At 35.2% G+C, this 22,133-nt stretch overlaps 1 protein-coding gene across 34 annotated transcripts in view; it reads right to left on the bottom strand.

Annotated features, from left to right (window-relative positions):
* The window catches only part of HDAC9 (histone deacetylase 9), a 1,028,404-nt gene that overhangs the window by 643,697 nt on the left and 362,574 nt on the right, over nt 1-22,133 (bottom strand). For 3 of the 34 annotated variants that reach the window (XM_021102469.1, XM_021102479.1, XM_021102489.1), the window contains exon 1: nt 8,926-15,002. The exons of 30 other annotated variants lie outside the window; for them this stretch is intronic. In XM_021102469.1, the coding sequence (XP_020958128.1) occupies nt 8,926-8,954 (29 nt within the window). In that variant the 5' untranslated portion in view covers nt 8,955-15,002. Of the gene's footprint in view, nt 1-8,925; nt 15,003-22,133 lie in introns of those variants that run through there. One more of the 34 variants, XM_021102470.1, reaches the window with a different exon arrangement.

Genomic DNA, 22,133 nt, shown 5'->3' with positions numbered 1-22,133 from the left:
CATCATTAATAAGTCTACAAATAACAAAGGCTGGAAAGGATGTGGAGAAAAGGGAACCCTCCTACACTGTTTGTAGGACTATAAATTGGTATAGCCCCTAAGGAAAACAATATAGAAGTTTCTCAAAAAAACTAAATATAGAAGTACTATATGATCCAGAAATCCCACTCCTTGGCATACATCTGAAAGAGACTACAATTCAAAAAGATACTTGCATCCGCATATTCATAGTAGCACTATTATGACACTATTCTAACTGATGAATGGTTTAAAAAGATGTGGTACATATATACAATGGAATACTATTCAGCCATAAAAATAATGAAATAATGGCATTTGCAGGAACATGGATGCAACTAGAGATTCTCAAACCAAGTGAAGTAAGTCAGAATGAGAGACAAATACCATTTGATATCTCTTATATGTGGAATCTAAAATATGGCACAAATAAACCAATCTACAAAACAGAAACTGACTCACAGACATAGAGAACAGATTTGTGGTTGCCAAGGAGGTGCGAGAAGAGGAAGTGGGATGGACTAGAAATTTGGGGTTTAGTAGATGCAAACTGTTACATTTAGAATGCACAAGCAATGCGATCCTACTGAATAGCACAGGGAACTACATCCAATCTCTTGGGGTAGACCAGGATGGAAGATAACAAAGAAAGGGATTGTATATATATGTATGACTGGGTCCCTTTGCTGTACAGCAGAAATTAGCACAACATTATAAATCAACTATACTCTAATAAAAAAATGAAAAAATAAAAAATATGTATATATGTATGTATGTATATTCATATATGATGTTTGTGTGTGTCTGTATACATATATACACACATTCATATCTATGACATGCAGATGGCCACATCTATGACATGCAGAAATTCCTGGACCAGGAATCAAACCTCCACCACAGCTATAAGCAGAGCCACAGCAATGACAACACCTGATCCTCAACCCTCTGAGCTACAAGGGAACTCCTAGATTTTTTTCATTATATGTTCAGTACTTTTTTGCTAATTTCATTCCTATCTATTTTATTTTATTTGTTGCTATCATGAGTGGAAATATTTTTTCATTATATTTTCTATATGATTATTTAAAACTATTACTTTTATACATTGGTTACATCCTCCTAACTTGTTACTTCCTCATGTTATTTCTTATAATTTTTCTGATGACACATTTTGACTTTTCAGTTAAGCAAGACATCATACCTGAAATCATTAGATCTCTATCTGGAATCTCATGAATTTCCTTCTTTATTGCCATCCTCCATTTACCCACAGTAAACTACATACTCCATGGGAGGGGGCCTTGCCAGTCCTTTGGACTCCAGTGCCTAGAATAGTGCTTGCCACATAGCAGCAGTTCAATAAATAAATATTTGTTGCTTGAAATAATCTTCCAAAAATAACAGCAATTTTCTCTTCATATTTCTAAGAGTTATATCTCAAAATTTCGATTCCTGACTTAGTAGAAACAAGAATTTCATAAATATCATGGTGGAGGGAGGTAAATTTTCTTGTTCTTTATCAAGCTATCCATAGTAGTTCTCTGTTAGATACAACTGATGCTTAAATATTGGTTGGGAATAACCTGTTACTGTTACGAAGGCATCTTCCCACAACTCAGAAATTTGTTTCTTGCTTCTTTTCCCCCTTTTTTGGCCACACCCATGGCATATGGAATTTCCTGGGCTAGGGACCCAATCCAAGCCACATCTACGAACTATGCCACAGCTACAGCAACACTGGATCTTTAATCCACTGTGCCAGGCCTGGGATCGAACTGGCAATGCCATAGAAAGGAGTGGTATCATTACCCCACTGCACCACAATGGGAACTCCTTGCTTGTTTTTTGAATAGAGAATTAACATGGACTCCATTTTGGAGATTTCCTAAAAAAGATTACCCTGTGGGTTTTTCTCTTTGGTCTAACAAGGTAATTTACTGTTTCAGTGAAAACAATTCTGGGAGGAAAGGGGGTTCCAGACAATCTTGAGATGTTAATATTGATTCTTCCCAGGAAAACAGCTCTCACACACAAGTTTGTATTTAACCTGAAATCCACAAGTTTGTAAATAACTTGTATAAAAACAAGTTTAATGTCTTCTAATAAAAAGGCATTAAATATTTTCATGAACTATCCAAGGGTCCATTCATAATCAGAGGCAAAAAACCATTAAACAAGCAACCAAAAAAATATGTAAAATATTAAAATACTTTCTAATACTGCCAAATTTTGAAATAATACCCATAAAATCAGGATGTATTTTTCCTAAAATGCACTCTTCAACTTATTTGTCTATCGTATTTGTCTCTAATCAATACTTTATTTTGAAAAAGATTTCCTTCATATTCTTTCCATAGCATGATGTAAACTTTATTATTTAGTATATAGTTTACCTCCGTCTTTTTTACTTAATAAGCCTAGGTCTGATATGTACCTATTTATTTATTTTTTGTCTTTTTAGGGCCGCACCCACTGCATATAAAGGTTCTCAGGCTAGGGGTCTAATCAGATCTGTAGCTGCTGGTTTACGCCACAGCCACAGCAATGCCAGATCCGAGCTGCGACTGTGACCTACACCACAGGTCACGGCAACGCCAGATCCTTAACCCACTGAGCAAGGCCAGGGATCGAACCTGCATCCTCGTGGTTACCAGTCAGATTTGTTTCCGCTAAGTCACGACAGGAACTCCTGAAATGTACCTATTTATTACAGTTTTATCCCATCCCAACATTTTGACACACAATTTCACCATTGCCAACATTTTCTTAATTGTCAGTAATTACAGTTACTTCCTTTTTGATTCAAAAACTTTGAAAAAGAGGTTTTATTTTTATATCTCCAGTATTTTTATTAAACCTTCATTTTAATTTCTACTTTATTGCTTTGTCTTAATGTAAACTGTGCTCTTTCTAGTTTGAAATATTTATTCAACCACATTAATTACATCCTTCAAGCCTTTCCCTAAACCATTTGTCAAAGACCCAAAATAATTGTGTTTCTAAAACAATTAATCTTCTTTCCAAAAGTTTCACTTTATAAATATGAAGAGAACTCCAGAGAGCTGGAAGTAAAGGTATTTGTGGGGAAGGGGGAATTCCAGGACACTAGGTATTCTCCCCCCGAGAGGACAATGCAGCTTTGTAAATAATGTACTTGTTTAACGAACCAAAAGCCCCTATAAAGAGAAGCTTATAGATTGCTAGTGTGTGTTCTTCTGAATGGTGATGGAAGCTTGTGTGCAAAACATATTCCAACATAGCAAGAATTCAGCCTCCCTTCAGACTCTGTGAGGACCACAGTAGCTATGCCATAAGAGTCAGGGGTGACAGCATTGGGAGCAAAAGAAAAACCAGGCAGTGATTTGCTGCAGCCTTCCTCTCTGTTCAGCCAACTCTCCTCCCTTTAATCATGAACACTTGGCAAATTTTATGACAAACTTAACAACAGTTATTGTTTTGGTCTCTTCCTTGCTTTTCTGAATCACAATGTTTTCACTGTGGATATTTCCTTAAATTATTTAAAATAAGCCCATTTTTCTCATTTATTGCTTTTCTGATTTATAGTCTATGGGTTGTTATATCATTTTTCCTATTTTCATTTAGCTGATGTATTTTAACCTATTATTTGATTTTTAAACTTGTTATGTCATTTTAAGTCTTTTAGAAAGAGGCCTTTTTAAGCCTAATCTGAAAGAAGCTCTTTGTCTTTTAAGTGGAAATTTGATGCATTTTCTATTAATCGAAACAATTATATGTCTCACTTTACACAGGGATCAACGGCTTTATTTTAGGAGCCCAACTGGTTTTAGAGCAAGATTAAAACAGGTACTTCACTCATCCTACTCCAGGTAGGGAAAAGCATGAAAGATATCACACCTACTTTTTGATTACTTTCTTGGATAAGAGTTTAGTCACAAGATACAAATCCAAGGGTGCCCAGGTAGTTCCAACCAATCCTCTCCATTCTGCAAAGTCTACATGGAATAGAGATCACTTAGATATGTTCGAAAAAAAACCACAGGGGAAGTCAAGAAATAGAAACTCTATAATTATTTACCAATAATGTACTGTGAGCCCCAAAGAAACCACTCCACAATGAAAAAATACGATACTCACAGTAAAATAGGAAAAACAAATATTGAAAAAAAAAAAAACCTCAGTATTTTTGTGACAGATTCTGAAACTAAGACAGAAAAAGGTGGCATACATCAGGTTAATCTTAAAATTTAAGTTTGTGAGGTCAGACTTGTATGTATCTGTGAGTTCAATAAAACAATTGGTGGGGTAGCCAATTCCTTACCTAATTCAGCTCAATTTTTGATACAGAATAGAGGCCTTTTAAAGCTAGAATAATACAATATGGACAAAGATCCATGAAAAACTAGTATTGATTTCCCTAAGAAGATGTTCCCAGAATAAACAGGTTTTTTGATACAAGACAAAACAGCTGTTTCCCTAGTATATATGAATTAGGGACCTATTTGCTGCACTGGCAAATTTAATTGTTTGTGCTACTAAAAGAAATACTAGGAACCAAACAGCAACTACTAATAGGGGATAATACAGCTACAATTTCAATCTATACTTATCTAAGGATCAATATAAACTGATCAATGACACACTAAAAGCAAGGTAGCTCTTACATTCATCTTTTAAGTGCATCGTCTATTATTCTGAGAACCAAATTTTTGAGTGGTGGTTTTCAAAAGTATTACTAAAAAAAGAAGTCATTTATGAGTTATGAAGTTATAAATTTCAATAACTGTACCTCAAGTAAAAACATGGATTCCTATGTGTAGAATAATGATTTTCAGATATAAGTCCTTGAAAAAACAAGGTTTTATTTTGGTATTTGAATAAAACTAATGTGCCCATAGCTCAAATAACCAATTATAGCTTTAGATAAAATTGAATTAAGAGAAGGCTTTCCATATTTAGTTCTACTAAAAGCAATACAGATGTCATTTAATAAAAACAAGCTCTCTTTTCTATTTGCTTTATCGCTTCAATTGCTTAGACATACTGAAGTGAAGACATTTTGTTTTGTTTTGGTATGAGCTCTGCTTTTATAAAATTTGTATGTTTATTCCAAAATAGAGACTATACCTGGACAAAAACATATTTATATGCATATAAACACATGTGCATAAATAAATATATTTCTGCATGAGATATGGATTTATATATAAAATTCACTTTATTCTGGTAAACAGCCACAGGAAAAATTAGACACTAAAATCTGACTATCTGTGGTTAGGTTCCTTTTCTCCTTAATTATTTTTAATATTAATGTAATTCATTCTTAGATATTTTTATCTGGTATTATTATAAAATACTATACTGTAATGTTCAATGAAATAAAATAAATACATTTTCTAAATGTATATAAAAATATAAAATATGTGTATACAAATACATAAATATAGATCCATACACACACTAAATGATTTACTCTCTCAACAATTTAGCTGTGGTATTTGTTTAAACTTTAAAAAGAACATTTATATTTGCTTTGACATTTCATACAGTTGAAACTCCTTTGACATGTCACCTGCTAGTTATCTTAATAATCTCTTCTATTTTCCTAAACTTGCACTAAATCATACAGTCCTATTTGCTAGTCCCAATGTGCTATCAGGGTGGGTTCAGTAGACAAAGAGTGGCACCTAATTTAGCTATTATGTCCCTCTGTTTTTCAAGTCTCTAGATTTACTAGTTTTGCTCCACCTACTGAGGAATCTGAGACCTCCTTTAGGTTTTCTGGAATGAAAGCTAAGTATTTTTCAATGTGTAAAACTGAACTGATTCCATGTTCCCTTGTCTATCTAAAGGACCAGGTTTCTACTTTAAATCTTGAGAACAACAGGAGAAATAATAAAAAACCCAAATCCCTACCTTTATATGAATAACTGTAGTTTCTAAATGCTTAAATGTAATGATATCTTTAACAATGAATCATTATTACATTATTATCCTCAGAGGATGAATCATAAAAGATTGATCAGAATAGCTGATGAATATATATCTGTAGCCTACTTGATTTACTGAAAGAAAAAAATATCCCTGAACTCTGGAGGCTGATATTTAAATTTCAAATCATACTAAATACCTCTGCCACATTCACTCTAAGAGGATTTAAGACTGGAATTTATTAACTTTACTATACTTAAGCTTCAACCAAAACAATTAGCATGCATATCTGTGAACACTGAGTATATTTTCCCTTCTTAAAGAAAAAAAGAAAAAAGAAATTTTCCTACGTAAATAAGGAGTTAATATAATCAATAAATACTAATGACAAGTAAAACACCTTACGGCATTTTGTACATAAAACTACTGCTTATTTTTAAAGGAAACCTCCAGAAAACCAAGACACCATTTTTTTAAGAGGAAAAGGATTATTGATGAATTAGAATGCTTGTAAAATAAAAGTTCTAGGCTAGAGATGAGCAAAGCATTGGCCTATAATAAGTTTCGAGGCTACTGACTGGATCTTAGCTTCAGCATCTCTGATAGCTCTTTCTTAATTCAAACAAAAGGAAGGCAACATTACATTAGCATTATGGTTAGTAGCCAGAAGCTACTGTCAATACGGTTCCAGAATTATTTCAGGATTTCCAAGATCCCATGGCAATAGAAATATACAATAATTTGTTCAATAATTTAATGGTAAAAATGGAAATATGTGTCAATTTAGGGTGCCAGAGTGTGCAATATGGCAAAGATGATAAAGCAAAGCATTCTGCATAATGCATTTATTCTACAAATCAAAATTATAGCACACAACCAAATTTAGTATTATTTTTATAATATTTATGTCTCAGATACAGAATTACTACAAATGTACATATTTCACATATTTAGGAAAAAAACTGTAATTCTATTCCTAGATTAAATTTATTTTGATTAAATCTGTAATTAAGCAAAGCACCTCTTCCTTCATGGTGTCTTTTGGCCCAAGCAACATCACTGTCATGCTCTAATCACTACTTTTCCTGTTGACTTCACATGTCTCTCACTCCCTTACTTACTTCTTGGATCACTTTTCCTTAGGTTCACTTCTAAACCTTGATTAATCTTCAAACACGGCAACTCTGGCCCAGAGGAGTTACAAAGATCTCTTGGCCTCTTTTTAAAAATCACCCACTTAACTAAAGAATTCTCCGTGTTTAAGAAGATGTGATGTGTATATATAGTACAATGGAATACTACTCAGCCATAAAAAGGAACAATATAACGCTATTTGCAGCAACATGGATGGAACTAGAGACTATCATACTAAGTGAAATAAGAAAGAGATAGACAAATACCATATGATATCATTTATATAGGGAATGTAATATACTGCACAGATGAATCTTTGTACAGAAAGAAAATCATAGAATTGGAAGACTTGTGGTTGCCAAGGGGGAAGGGGAAGGAGTGAATGGACTGGGAGTTTGGAGTTAGTAGATGCAAACTGTTGCATTTGGAGTAGAAGGGCAATGAGATCCTGATGTATAGTATAGGGAACTATATCTAGTCACTTGTAATGGAACATGATGGAGGATAATGTGAGAAAAAGAATATGTGTGTGTGTGTGTGTGTGTGTGTGTGTGTGTGTGTGTGTGTGTGTGTGACTGGGTCACTTTGCTGTACAGAGGAAATTGACAGAACACTGTAAATCAACATAATGGAAAAAAATCTTAAACAACAAAAAAAAAGAATTCTTCATGTCATTGATCAAAATACTTTTTATGATCTTTCCTATTCTGTATAAAAATCCGTGTTATCCAGGAATGTACATAAAACACTGCTTTTATATTTTTTCATAGACATTATGCTATTTCATCTTCAAAAAATGACATCAGGATTAGCATTAAAGGACAGATAGTACTGCCTTCTCTCTGTATTGAAGGGATAGATACAAAGTTGTGACATGATTAGGGTCTCGTGTCTGGCTGGAACTAAGCAGGATTCAATCCTAGACCTCAGGTGCCCACCTCAGGGTTTTGAGGGACAGGGCTGCCACCAGGCCATGCTGGTGTGAATGCAGTTCCACAGAGGGTTTGAGGCTGATTAAAGGAGGGCAGGCTGGATTTTAGCATCCACTTACCCTTAGCCAAGTGCAGTGTGCAGAGTCCCATCTGAACCACCTGTGTGGTGGCTCGACAAGGGAAAGGAAAGGGACAATTTATTAAAAGTCTGTATATATTAAGTCCATTATATAAACTATCTACTTTATTCTCACAACAACCTTACACAGTTAGTGTTATTAGACTCATTTTATTGAGGAGGAACATAAACCTCTACTTGGTTAAGTGATCCTGTTCAAGTCACACAGTCAATAAATTGTGGAAAACTAATATTCGCAACAGGTAAGCCTGACTGTTTAATCTCAATGACCATCCTCTTTTCTTGGAACACCACTGCTTCCTACTGCATATGCCATAGGGGCAAGAAATGTGCGCGCGACACACACACACACACAGTGATTTAGTGTATAATACAGATGTAATGTATAGATAGAGGTAGACAGAGACAGAGCATAGTTTGGAGAATAAACATTCAGACTAAAAGAAATATATATGAGAGAGAACTAATCACATTTTAATTCCATTTTATAATTTTAATAATGTTTATATTCTAAAAAATTTTACAGCACTAATAAATTAATATCTGCCACTATATTTAGAAGTACTCAGGTCAAATACCTAATTATAGAGTGCTTTCCATATTTCTAAAAATATCAAGTATCAACCACAAAAAAATAATGCAAAGGGTCACAAGTGTAAGTCTACTATTTGTCTTTAATAGTTAGCATGTCTTAAATGCCAGGATAAATACATTATAAATTTCTTTCAAAAACAAATGAAATTTTAAGGCAAAGCTGGAAAATGTCAATGATTAGTAAAGAAGGGTTACCTCAAAAGTTCAGGTTTTGGTGTGTTCATTCAAAGCTCCTTCAGTCTCACCTCGATTTCAGGGAAGTAGCATTGCAAAGTGGCACTTACACCTCATTTCTGGCATAGAATCTCTAACCTACCATGAAATCCTATTAAAGTAGAAAAATGTCTTAAATATTCAAATAAAAGAGTGTCAGAATTTCTGAATTACATGGGCACAAAACAATAGAATAGTTGTTAATATTAGCATTATGACCCTCTGTATATATATGTGTGTGTGTGTGTATATATATATATATATATACACACATACACATAAATATATATACACACACATATACATTATATATTTTTTTCCATGTATCATAATAACTCCATAAGGTAGACACCATTATTTTTCCCATTTTGGAGATGGTAATAAACTGAGAAACAGCTAAACGACCCTTTCTTTCTTTCTTTCTTTCTTTTTTTCTTTCTTTCTTTCTTTCTTTCTCTCTCTCTCTCTCTCTCTCTCTCTCTCTCTCTCTCTCTCTCTTTTTTTTTGTCTTTTTGCCATTTCTTGGGCCACTGCCGCGGTATACAGAGGTTCCCAGGCTAGGGGTCTAATTGGAGCTGTAGCCACCGGCCTATGCCAGAGCCACAGCAACGCAGGATCCGAGCTGCGTCTGCAACCTACACCACAGCTCACAGCAACGCCGGATCCTTAACCCACTGAGCAAGGCCAGGGATTGAACCCGCAACCTCATGGTTGCTAGTCGGATTCGTTAACCACTGAGCCACTACGGGAACTCCCCTTCTATCTTTCTTATGTTAGAAAAAATTTACTACAGGTCCTCATTAAAATTTTCTGAAACAAGATGGACTTTACATAAATAACTTTAAATAAGTAAACAAACATACACACCTTTTCTCACTACACTATAAAAGTTACATTCTCAGTAGAGCTCAGCTATAACCGCTAATAAAAAAACTCAAGTCTTTTAGCTCCAATTTATTTACGTTTTGAATAAAGTTAAGCAAATGACTATGTAGATGAGAAATTTCTAATTTATTAAAATCCACTGCTTTGGATGGAAGTAGTTATATGGCTACCTGTACAAAACAACTTATCCCTTCTTACAAGCCATAATACTTAGCCATTTTATTCATAGCATTGCCGACATAATCACTGAAGCCATCTGACAGAAGCTGTTCAGTTGTTTAAGAAAGATTGCTCTACTAGCCCTGCAAGGTCATGGGCTAGACTAGGTCTGGTCTGAGCCCGGGTTGGTCTCAACTTTAAATTTTTGCAGGAAATAATTACAGCTCTGTCCGTCTTACTCTTCTACAAAAAATGTTTTCAACCACTCAAGAAGGACCCTTAGAGTGGGAAAGGATGTCTATATTAAGCAAAACCTTTAAAGGGTCAAAAGTTTTATTTAACTCCTGAAGTGATCATCAACTAAATCTAAATCCAGACCTGGCAAGCCGATTACTCTTGCCTTATAAGCCCTCTGCTGCAGGTTCAGCCATTGCTCTCTCATGCCTGTCCTGGTTCTCAGGATTGAAAAGCCCTCCGAAGATCAGCAAGGCAAGCCATCACTCTGCGTGGCTCACTGGTGTCCACGTAATTCATTCTTCCTGGACAGTGAGATAATCTCACAATTCCAATCACTGTGTTGAATCTCCCTAGAACAGTCATTCTCAAATCTGCCTGCACATTGGAATCACCAGGAGAACTTCCAGAAATACTAATGGCTTGACCTCACTGAAGACAAAATCAGAATTTGTTAGGTATGTTACCTTATCAGGCTGCCCTGGCTTATTCAGATTCCCTGATTCACCTCATTTGTAGTGAGAAAACTGATGCAGGGAGATAATCAGTGTCAAAGGAGAGTTAAGATTCAGTTTCAATTCAAAAGGTTCCCCAAACTGACAAAAGATCTGCTCTTACTTTAAGAATCTCACAACAAAAATAGCACCAATACTTCAGTGTCCAAATTAAGCAAAGACACACAACCACTGTCAAAAGATCTCTGAATTATTTTTGGCCATTGCAAGGTAAGTTAGTCTGCAAAATGGAACAAGTACATATTTTCTTGACCATAGAAAATTGATTCAGTTTTTAAACCAACTGAGATAAAATAAGGAGGAAAAAAACCCCTTCATTCCATTAATTACTAAAAAGATATGAGAAATGAAAGAAAAGAAAGGATAGCTGTGAAAGAATATAGCAATTAATAATTCACTAATTTATTCTGCTTTTGTGCCTCTATAGTACTTTCAATATAATTAGTTCTTAATTTTGTTTGTGATTTTGTTGTAGAATTTCAAACATGTTCTAACACATATATTATAATAGACATAATAGATAGTAAAATAGGCCTGCTATTTTATATTAGAATACTCAAGTCAATGAAATGAAATATACACTCAAAAAGATACTTCATCTCCACCATTCATTTAGTTAGTTCCTTTCATAAGAATTGCAGAAAAAAATTCATTTAAAAAATTAATTAATCATCTTTCTTAACATTAATAGTTAGTAAAGGTGCTAGATGTGTCCTGTAGAAAAAATAAATAAATAAAATCTCCTATACCTAAATATCCACATTAAGGTTGCTTTTGAAAGTAAAAAAGTTTACCTACGTACTGTTAAACCGAAATCCACACCTTGATTATTGCTGCAAAGCAACTGGCAAGGTTTGTTTAGCAAATTTCACGCCAAGCTTCTGAAGTACGCACCCTACCCCTTTCCACACATAATTCAATATAAACACTTTTCTTCTGACAGACATTTTGAAAGATCAAAGTGCAGAACAAAGGAAAAGAGTGACATGAAACGCGAGTTCTGGACCATTGAGATGAATGGATGGATTAGCCAGAAAATTCATGATGACACCTTGGACCTGCAGAAGTGGTTCTGTTTATGTGATTACGGTTTCAATGCTTAGGAGACCCAAAGCTCTAAACAGCAATTTTCCTCTATGCCCCTACAGGAAACCCCGCTATATTTCAACAAGCTCATCCATCAATGCCAATCAGTGCAATTCACCTGACATCTCATTATAGGTTTTAAGCAACTGGATGTCATCTAGAAGGGGGCAAACAGATCATTACACCAACCATTATGGACCAAATAGAACCCTTATGAAAAATGCATCACACAAAATCCAGTATATTGCTAGCAAGGGCTAAATAAAAGTCAAATATAATACACTGACTATTGTGGAATGTGCCTCATACTTATGATTTACAAACATATATTATAAGAAGCAGTGTTGAGCTTGCTAAACAAAAAAATATGGTTTTATGCATACATACTTGAAATAGAGAATTAGATTAGGAGTGAAGTTTTAACTACACAGACTTCTCTGATCTAGGAGGAGGGAAAAAAAAGGAGAATGTTTGAGTTCACTACCTGGTGTTCAATATTTTCAGCAATTTCCAGCCACCCTCTAAATTAATGTTTTCAGCAGTGTCATACGGCATCATGTTGATTTCAGAATATGGCAACACATCAAAATCCTGGCCAGTGTTACTCCTTTCACTGCTAGCTCGAAAGGATATGCTATTAATTATATTGCAGATTTATGAGATTCTAACTAGAACCACACTGACTGGCTTGCTATGAGTACAGGAAGAAGGTAACCCACTTGGGGCTTGAAGAACCTATAGGACTATGTGCACAGTGGTTTGCAGGAATAAATTACTTTCTTAATAGCTTGTGCTCCAGTCTATTAAAATCCATACTTTTTTCCTTTTTCAGTATCATTATGTCTATGGATAAGTTACATTATAGTTATGAAAAAAGAAACTGAAAAAGCAAGTTGACCTTACAAAAAGAAAAAGAAAAAAAAAAGCAACTCCTCTTGAGTAAGCTTCGAACTTACAAAAAAATTATTGCATTGGCAGGTGGTAGTAAAGTTGACCTTATAATTCCTTTTCACCCTGGAATAATTTAAAGATTCTCTATAAACCTTTTCCTCCCCTCAGAGCAGCAGTTAGACTGATGCAAACAATCCCATTCTGGGATAATGGAGGCACAGACTCAGGGAGCAGCACAATTCCCGAATCATCCCTCTGAATCTCTCCTTGATCCACCATGAAACACTTTTCCTGATTTGCTCTGTACCATTCTAAAATAAATTTTAGAACAATACTAGCTATCTTGAGTTAATCGGTCTAGTGTACAGCTTCCTTTAGTGCAAAGCCCACAGTACATAGGGGATATTTATTCCACACATAACTAGAAACTCCACTGAAGGAGTCATTAAATCGATCAAGACTGGCTAAGGAGCTCAAAATATTCTCAAGATTGCAAAGTAAGAACATAAACGCAAAGATATTTTAAAAAGAAAACAAAAAGGAAAGGAAAGAGAAAAGGGAAAGGAAATGGGGAAAAAAGAGAATAGATCTGTAATCTAACCCTCTTGGTTCACTTTCAGATAACACGATAAGCATATCATTACAATAGTCTAAATACTCCTGCAGAATATAATGACATAAGTTGTTAATTACTTTTTTCTTGAATTTGAGCTCACTAAAAGAGAATTTAAGTGTAAAAAATGGTTTATAAAAGCATTTCAATATTCTACTGTTATCTGAAGCAGAAAAGACTCAAAATAGTTCACTAACAATCCAAGATTTCCTTTCTTTTTTAATTCAGAAAAATGGAGGACATATAGCATGACCTAGTCAACTTTTTAAAAGTCTGAGATATGGAAAATATGGAAGTACATTTCACTTTGAACACATAAAGTATACTAAAGTAGAACAAAGGGGAAAAATTAAGAAAACCCTAAATAACCCATATATAAGTAGCGTGAAAACACTTAGCCAGGTGGTAGATTTCAGGGGTTGAAAAAAGGGTCCAGTAGATTTTTAAACTCTTAGCAGATGGGAAAAAAAGATAATTTATAATCATTATGTCTAGATATTTCTAAGGATTTGTGTCAGCAATATATTTGAGCACAAGGCAGTGTTTGCAGCATGAGTTCAACAATTATAAGCCCTGCTCCTTCTCAAAGACACCACAGAGAGGCACCTCTCTCTTTTGCATGGGCACTGGTTACGTGAGGGCTTCCATATTCAGTTTTCTTGCCCTGAATATATGTCTGAAACTTGGATATGTCCTTTCTTCTTCAACAGAACTTAAGTGTATCATCATGAAGCTCAGACAGTGGGAAGCGTGAATCCTCATAACCAATACAAAAGGGATAGAAAAGAACAGGCAAGAAATTAAACTGAAGGCCTTTTTTCCCCCTAAAATTAATTAAAACTTTTTTTCAGACAATAAAGCGCATTTTAACAAAATAGTATGTTTTGCTTTATAAACAAAGAGTGTGTTTTAATCATTGAAACCAAATGGAGTTCAGAAATAAAACTGTGAGCTTGATGTGTGACAAATTTGATAGACAACAATGCAAGTCACTAACTAGGCTGGACACTCAGTTAACCACATAGAACACAAAAATGAAAGAGGATTCCTACCTCATACCAAATAAACAAAAATCCCAAGTGGATTTAAAGGTAAAATGGGATAGGTAACTTAAATTTTAGAGTAAAATAAAGGAAGATATCTTTATGATCTTTCATATGAAAGCAGGTTTAAATAAGACAAAAGAGTATTAACTATTAAAATAAAAGTTCGAATCTACTGAAATTAAAAACTTCTGTTCAAGAAAGCAATAAATAAATGGAAAAGACAACCTACAAAATGGGAGAGATATTAGCAGCATAAATTTGACACAGGGTTATTATCAGATTGTTCTAACAACTTCGATAAGTCAATCGGAGATGGATGCAACCTATAAGAAAAGGAGACGAAAGTGTTTTTCATGAAAAGAAACACCATGTTGTGTAAATACATTCAAAGATACTGAATTCCATGCTAATCAGAGAAGTGCAAATTAAGATCATAATAATATCCTCCAGTTGACAAAAAGTAAGAAATTTGAATATACAAGTGTTGGGGAAAATATGGAGAAAACAAGAACTCTCAGTCATGGAGTTCCCATCGTGGCTCAATGGCTAACGAATCCGAATAGGTTGTGGGTTCGATCCCTGCCCTTGCTCAGTGGGTTAACAATCCGGTGTTGCCATGAGCTGTGTTGTAGGTTGCAGATGCGGCTCAGATCTGGCATTGCTGTGGCTGTGGTGTAGGCCGGTGGCTGGGAACCTCCATAGGCCGCGGGAGGCAAAAAGGCAAAAAGACAAAAAAAAAAAAAAAAAAAAAAAAAAAGAACTCTCAGTCACTGATAATGAGTGTATAAATTGGTTCCAATCATTTCTGAAAATAATTTGGCATTATAAAATTTTCTGTACCCATCTCATGGCTCCATAATTCCGCCTCCAGGAAATCCTAAAAAAAGCTACACACATATATAGGACACATGCATAGGCAGCATGTTCATAAAAGTGTTGATATAATAGCAAAAACCTAAAACAACATAAATGCCTATTAGGAGGGAAACAGATAAGCAAATGTGGTTTATTCAAGTAATAAAATATTAAACTACAGTAAAAAAAAAAGAATAAATTTCCACTATACCTAATAAGTTACAGAAGACTTCATTCATTATCATGCTATGTTTACAAAGCTCCAAAACAAATAAAACTAAAGATTATTTTGGCATATATGTAGATATAGGTAAAAAAATGAGAATGAGAAATAAGAATGGTGGTTAGTGGTCAATATGGAAATGGACTGGTATAAAACAAAAGAGTAGTGCCTATTTTGATAATGTTCTAGAGTGGGACGGTGGTATTCATTTTATTATAAATTATATGCTATATACTCATCTATAAGGTATGTATAAAACCTTACCTGAAAAAATTAGAAATACAATTGTAATTTCTAATGTTAGATTTTAAACATACAAAGGAAAGAATGAAAAATGTCTACACACCTGTTCTGTTTGGTTTATACATGGTCTTTACTAATTTTTATGTCATTCAAACTTCAAAATGAAAAATATTATAAAATATCTGGTACTCTTCTTCTCTTGGAACATGGGAAGAACTGGTGACACCAGGACATGGTCCCTCATGGTGCAAAAGCAGTGGAGCTAAACAAAAACTGTCCCATCTAGTCCCATGGTCCCTACCCAGCTTGATTCATTTCTTTGTCATCACCCTGGGCCCTCTAAGTATCTGAGTTTGCAGTCTCTTGGAATATACTGGAATTAACAATGGCTCTATCAGAATGGTGGGATTAAATATGATTTTATTTCCTCTCTTTGCTTAACTGTGCTTCTTACTCTTCTACAGTGAATATCCATTACTTACGAAAAAGAAACACAGGCATTATTTAAATGGATATTCCAGGAGAAAAATGAAGAAATCTCATACAGATGGAAGAGAATGAGAAACAGGTTTATCTAGAAATGGAGTCAATGCTACATGTTAATAAGAACTGAACGCTAATAAAACCAGCCAAATTTATGACATTTTAATAAACACTTTTTTTTTTTTTTTTTTTTGTCTTTTTGCCCTTTCTAGGGCTGTTCCCACAGCATATGGAAATTCCCAGGCTAGGGGTCTAATCAGAACTGCAGCTGCCGGCCTACACCACAGCCACAGCGCCACAGCAATGCAGGATCCGAGCCGTGTCTGCGACTTACAGCACAGCTCATGGCAACACCGGATCCTTAACCTACTGAGCAAGACCAGGGATTGAAATTGCAACCTCATGGTTCCTGGTCAGATTCGTTAACCACTGCACCACGACGGGAACTCCCTAATAAACATCTCTAATCCAAACATTTTCAATAGCTGTTTTCTTATTAAACTAAGTGAAGTAAACAATATATAGAAGATATGACTATTTAACTAAAAGCATCACTTTTACATAAAAATAGGAGAGTCAATTCACAGGAATTTCAAACGGAGGATGGAATATGAGCTAGGTGAATAGCTACGAGCATTTCTTTTAGAAACCAAGTTATAACTTTGCAACTGCAAAGATGGAAAGCTGCCGTGTAGCAAGGGCCTAACAGCCTTGTCAAAAAATGCCATAATCTGTCAGTATCATATTTTCTTAAACTTTCTTGAATAAAAAGAAAAAGGTGGTTGTGGAATTTATGCATCCTACCCTTTAGCTCTCAGCCCTGCTCCTCTGGAGTACACTCATGTGAAAGTTCATCAGCCAAGGTGATTCTTGGCCAAGTGTAACTGAAAATTCAGAGCCCATGTGAGAGTAAGCACATGTCTTGACTGGGAAGTTCTCTGCATGCAGAGAACTTCCACTGGAGCATATTCTAGATTTTACACCTGAGCCAGCTGCCATGATCTAGAAATCTTTCTTTCTAATGTCTGAAGCTATTCCAGCCATCATTCTCTTTTCAAAACTTAAGAGGATACCGACCACCCTGTGTTCTGTGATGGAACTTCTATTTCCAAGAGTCACTTGATAAAGAATTCATCAGTTTCTGAAGAAACCCGTTCAAAACTATTCTGCAAAGTAATGTCACCCCGAAAGGATTTTCCTCCAGTTTATCTCTCCATAACACATGAAGCAATGGAAGTTAAGGAGATTAAGAATTAAATTACAATAGTAGAAATGATTACGGGAATGCAAGTTTGCCATTTTATTATTCAATCCTAATCCTTGATTCTTGGTTGCTCTGAGTGCTCACAGAAAATTAGAAGAAATGGAGGAGAAACTAACAGATAAAACAAACAGCTGAAAACAACATAAAAGGGGGAAAAGATCTAACATGAGATAATTCATCAGGCATAATATTGTATTCATTTAACTTCTCTTTAACTCTATTTGGAAATTAATATTATTATTCCCAGGTTAAAGTTGCAGAGACTGAGTTTTTCATCTTAGCAATAGGTTAACTATAATTTACCCAATGACACAGCTAATAAGTAGTAGATCTGATGTTCAAATTCCGTAATATGTGTTTTCCCATTAGGCTACACTTAATAGAGTATGGGATTTTGCAAATTCAGGCTTTATTTGCCTCTGCATGAAATATAGAACTCATAGTCAGGCACTTCAAAAATAAACTTATTATTGCTTTATTCCATTGACTGTATTTCCTATTCCTTGGCTAAGTATTATTACAGAAAGATCAAATACTGCACAAATGATTTATCATAAGTTCATGTTGAAGTTATTTCTTCATTTCTACTAAATAGTTTTCATACAATGCCAGGAAATCCGCTATACCATGACTGGCAAATGTGTGGAGCACACACCATTGTTTCTCCCTGATTGCCAACGCCAGGAACTGCTCATTAAGCATAGTTCTCTTAACTATGCTATACTACAGTGACTTCAGAATCCTTCTCAATACCATACTCTGTGCCACTACTACCAATCAAGCAGAGTTAGCACTGAATCTAAAATTTAGTTACACTCTACCCTTACCTCACTCACCACAATGATTCCAAACCTACCAGTTGTCTTCCTGTCCTACTCACCCATAGCAACTAGCCTTGCAGCCTAAAAAATGTTTAATTAGAGCAATGGCTTTCCTCTTCCTGACCTCAAAATCCTTCCATCTTTGCACTTGCCTCAGAAGAGGTGTTTTAATCAAATTTGCCAGTCATCAATGTTTTTCCTCCTTGTCCCATATCTTAGTTGTCCTTGCCTTCATTCATTCCTTTTCAATCTTTTACCCACTATGTAGTATTCTACCTTCATGTATAAATTCATGCTCAACTTTTTCTGCGTCATAAAAATAAACAAATTTCCCTTCAACACTGATGAATTTAAAAGTTGCATCTAACTATTTTTCAACTCTGCTTACTTTTTTTTTTTTTTTTTTTTTTTTTGGTTTTTATGGCTGCACCTGCAGCACATGAAAGTTCCCAAGTGAGGGGTCAAATTGGAGCTGCAGCTGCCAGTCTACACCACAACCACAGCAACGCCACATCCAAGTCACATCAGTGACCTACGGCAATGCCAAATCCTCTGTGGGTTACAGAGCAAAGCTAAGGATTGAAAGGATAGTAGTTGGATTCTTAACCCGCTAAACCATAATGGGAACTCGTTTTTAAAAATTATTTTTCAACCCTGCTTACTTTTTAAGCTCCTTAAAGAGTTCTCAATAACTCTTTTATTTGCCACCTATTCATTCCTTCCCCTTTTCCATCTAAGGCCTAGTATACAAATTCAACGGTTTGTTTAGCCTTAATCCCGCTCAATCCCAATCTGATGATTTTTGAGCAAATTCCCTGGGAAATCTTGTTGAAATGCAGATTTAGATTCTTTGGGCCTTTCCAGGGCCTGAAATTCTGAATTTCTGGCAAGTTTCCAGGCAAAGTTCACTGACCACACTCTGAGTGTTAGGGTGATAAACAACTCTCTAAATGAAAAACAACTCTCTAATTTTTTTAATCATTCTTTCTTTTAAACTTTTGAGGCAGACCCCCTGCTGGTTCTCTCCCTTTTTGTCCCCTTATTGACTTCTTTTATCCTTCCTTGTGCCTAACTAATTTCTGCTAATATTAATAAAAATGTTATTTTGAACATTTTCTGTGACTCACTACGTTACAAAACATATTAATTACCTTAATTAGACCTCAGAAGAATCCATGAGAATCTTTTTCATTTAAAGATGGTAAATTAATGTACCATCACCGACACAGCACAGCCAGCTTGAAGCAGGAATTCAGCTCCAAGCTATTTAACTGAAAAGCCTGGGATCTTCACTTTGCCAACCCTGAGTCACACCAGTGTTGTTTAAGAAGCCGTGAGGGAGCCAGTGATGCCAACTGTACACCTTGAGAATAAGTGACTGAAAGGTGTGATGAAGAAGAAAAGGCTGCCAAAAGAGGGATTATACACTTTTGCAGGAATTCTGATGGAACAACATGAGAGGGTGAACAGATTGCTTTCCAAAGTAATCAGATATAGCCCATCCATTCAGAATTAAGTGTCTGAACCTGAAGAATCTTTAGGAAAAGGAGGACTCTGAAAACAAGATTTATGATAAAGCATTCCACTAGGATAATCAAACTCTGGGGCAATTCATCTCCTTCCTTACAATGCAAATCTTTGAACTAACTAACAATGTGATGTCCTTTACATAAAAATGCAAAAGCAAGAGTCACAGAATTAAGATCAACCATATACAGAAAAGAGGAGACACCTGGTAATGTGTCCTTTGTCTCTATGTATGCCTTCCTCAGAGCTCAGTCTATTGGCCTTCTCTAATTAATCCTTATAACACTGCACTTCTGAGGGGCAAATTAGAAGCAGAAAACATCTCCATTCTGTAAATAGAAAGCAGATGCGGTGACTTAGTGGCACTTAGTGAATCAATAGCAGAACTTCAAAATTAAGCCTAACTTAGATTGCACTGATTTATCTACATAACATAGCACCACGTATAAATTTTAAACAAAAACAAAAAACGGTGCTTACTTTAAGAAACTGAACAACCAGGAATCTCTAAAAATTATTTTTTTCCTCACTAATCTAGACCAAAATGTACGAAACAAGCAAAAAAAATGCACCAGTTCTTTCTCTAGGATTAATGTTTCTCCTAAAACACAAAATTACTAGACAGAAGTCTTACTCATTAATCCTCACAATTAGCGTTAGAAGTATCTGAGATCAGACACCAGGAAGTTACAAAAGATATATATGCCTCATTGGACATTAAGAAAAAGTAAAGAAGGAAATTATATGAAAATCCACTGTGGCTAAAATAAAAGTCATGGATTAAAGGCTTTATGAAAAACCACCTTATTAAATCTTATCCTTCCTTAAGAAAGATAAATAGAATTAGTATAATTAATGGTTGTCATTACTTTCATAATATGCTTTTCTTGACATAAACATTCTTTAATCAATCCAGAATGCAAAAGATGTTTATTAGTGAGCTTACTATTTTTGATATTAGCTTTACCAACACATATCTAAAACTGGCACCCTTAGGTACTTAAAACAATAAATTCCACACTTTGGGTAACTCTGAGGCATAGATTTTTTACTAGAAGAAATATGTAAACTAAACATAACAACAAACATTTTCTGACATTTAAACACATAAGCTAGAACTCTTAATTCAGGACTGCTCTATCTTCAAATATGAGGCTAATAAATAATTTCTGCTAAGAGATAAATGCAGCATTAGAGCTGGTACATGAAATTTAAAACCATCATCATAGTAACCTGATGTATGATGTGAAAAAAGGTTGTAAACAAACAAACAAAATCACCATTCATTGGTCACTTTTTGATCATTTTTAAGAAAAATCACTGCTTTTTCTTTTTTCTTTTCTTTTTTTTTTTTCTTTTTAGGGCTGCTGCACCCATGGCACATGGAGGTTCCCAGGCTAGGGGTCCAATCAGAGCTATGGCAGCTGGCCTACATGACAGCCACAGCAATGTGGGATCTGAGCTTCATCTGCAACCTACACCACAGCTCATGGCAACGCCAGATCCTTAATCCCCTGAGCAAGGCCAGGGATCGAACCCGAAACTTCATGATTCCTAGTTGGATTCATTTCCTCTGCGCCACGACAAGAACTCCGAAAAATCACTGCTTTCACACTAGTAATAATTCCAAGATATATATTGGAATAATTCTTCAATGTTTAGAATCTACATCATGATTTTGATGAACAGGATATATTGTTTCTAAGTTACTAAGATTTGCATTTTTAAAAACCAAAGTTCTTCTACATATAGAGTATAAACATATCACTTTTCTCTAACATAGATGTATAGGGAAACTAGGGGCGAACATATCAACATCACAGATTTCTATTCTGTGAAAACAGAATCTAATATTTGTAGCTCTGCAGTGAAATTTGGAAAGGAGGACTGAACATCGTAAATACTGAAAGTCCACATGGCCAAGTATTAAAGGTTAGATCATTTGCAGCCTAACAGCTCATTCTGTTCTCCCAGAAACAATTCATAATCAGTGAGGAGAGCTCTGACTCCTAGGAGATTTGGGGAATTCACTGCTGCTCCATTTGCTCCCCTCCAGAGCAACTCCTTAGAAGCAGCACAAACACTAAGTCAGTTTAAGACAGTGGTGCATGCTGAGTCAGCACTGGTCCTTGAATCAAGAAATTCCAGAAGGGTGGGGAGCTGGCAAGGAGAGGAGGGAAGAAAGAAGGAGGAGACTTGGAGGAAAAGAGCATATCATGTACTGACAACGGGTCTCTCGAGTGTATCAGTAAGAAATTGGCTTTCTGCCAAAACGTCTCTCCGTTTCCCTCTCTCTTTCTGCAATAAAGGAAATAGTACATTAAAGTGTTTTGTGGACTATGGAC

This window comes from Sus scrofa, chromosome 9 (assembly GCF_000003025.6).
Source record: "Sus scrofa isolate TJ Tabasco breed Duroc chromosome 9, Sscrofa11.1, whole genome shotgun sequence".
In the NCBI taxonomy this organism is placed as follows: domain Eukaryota; kingdom Metazoa; phylum Chordata; class Mammalia; order Artiodactyla; family Suidae; genus Sus; species Sus scrofa.
This window is presented reverse-complemented; position numbering and strand designations above follow the sequence as displayed.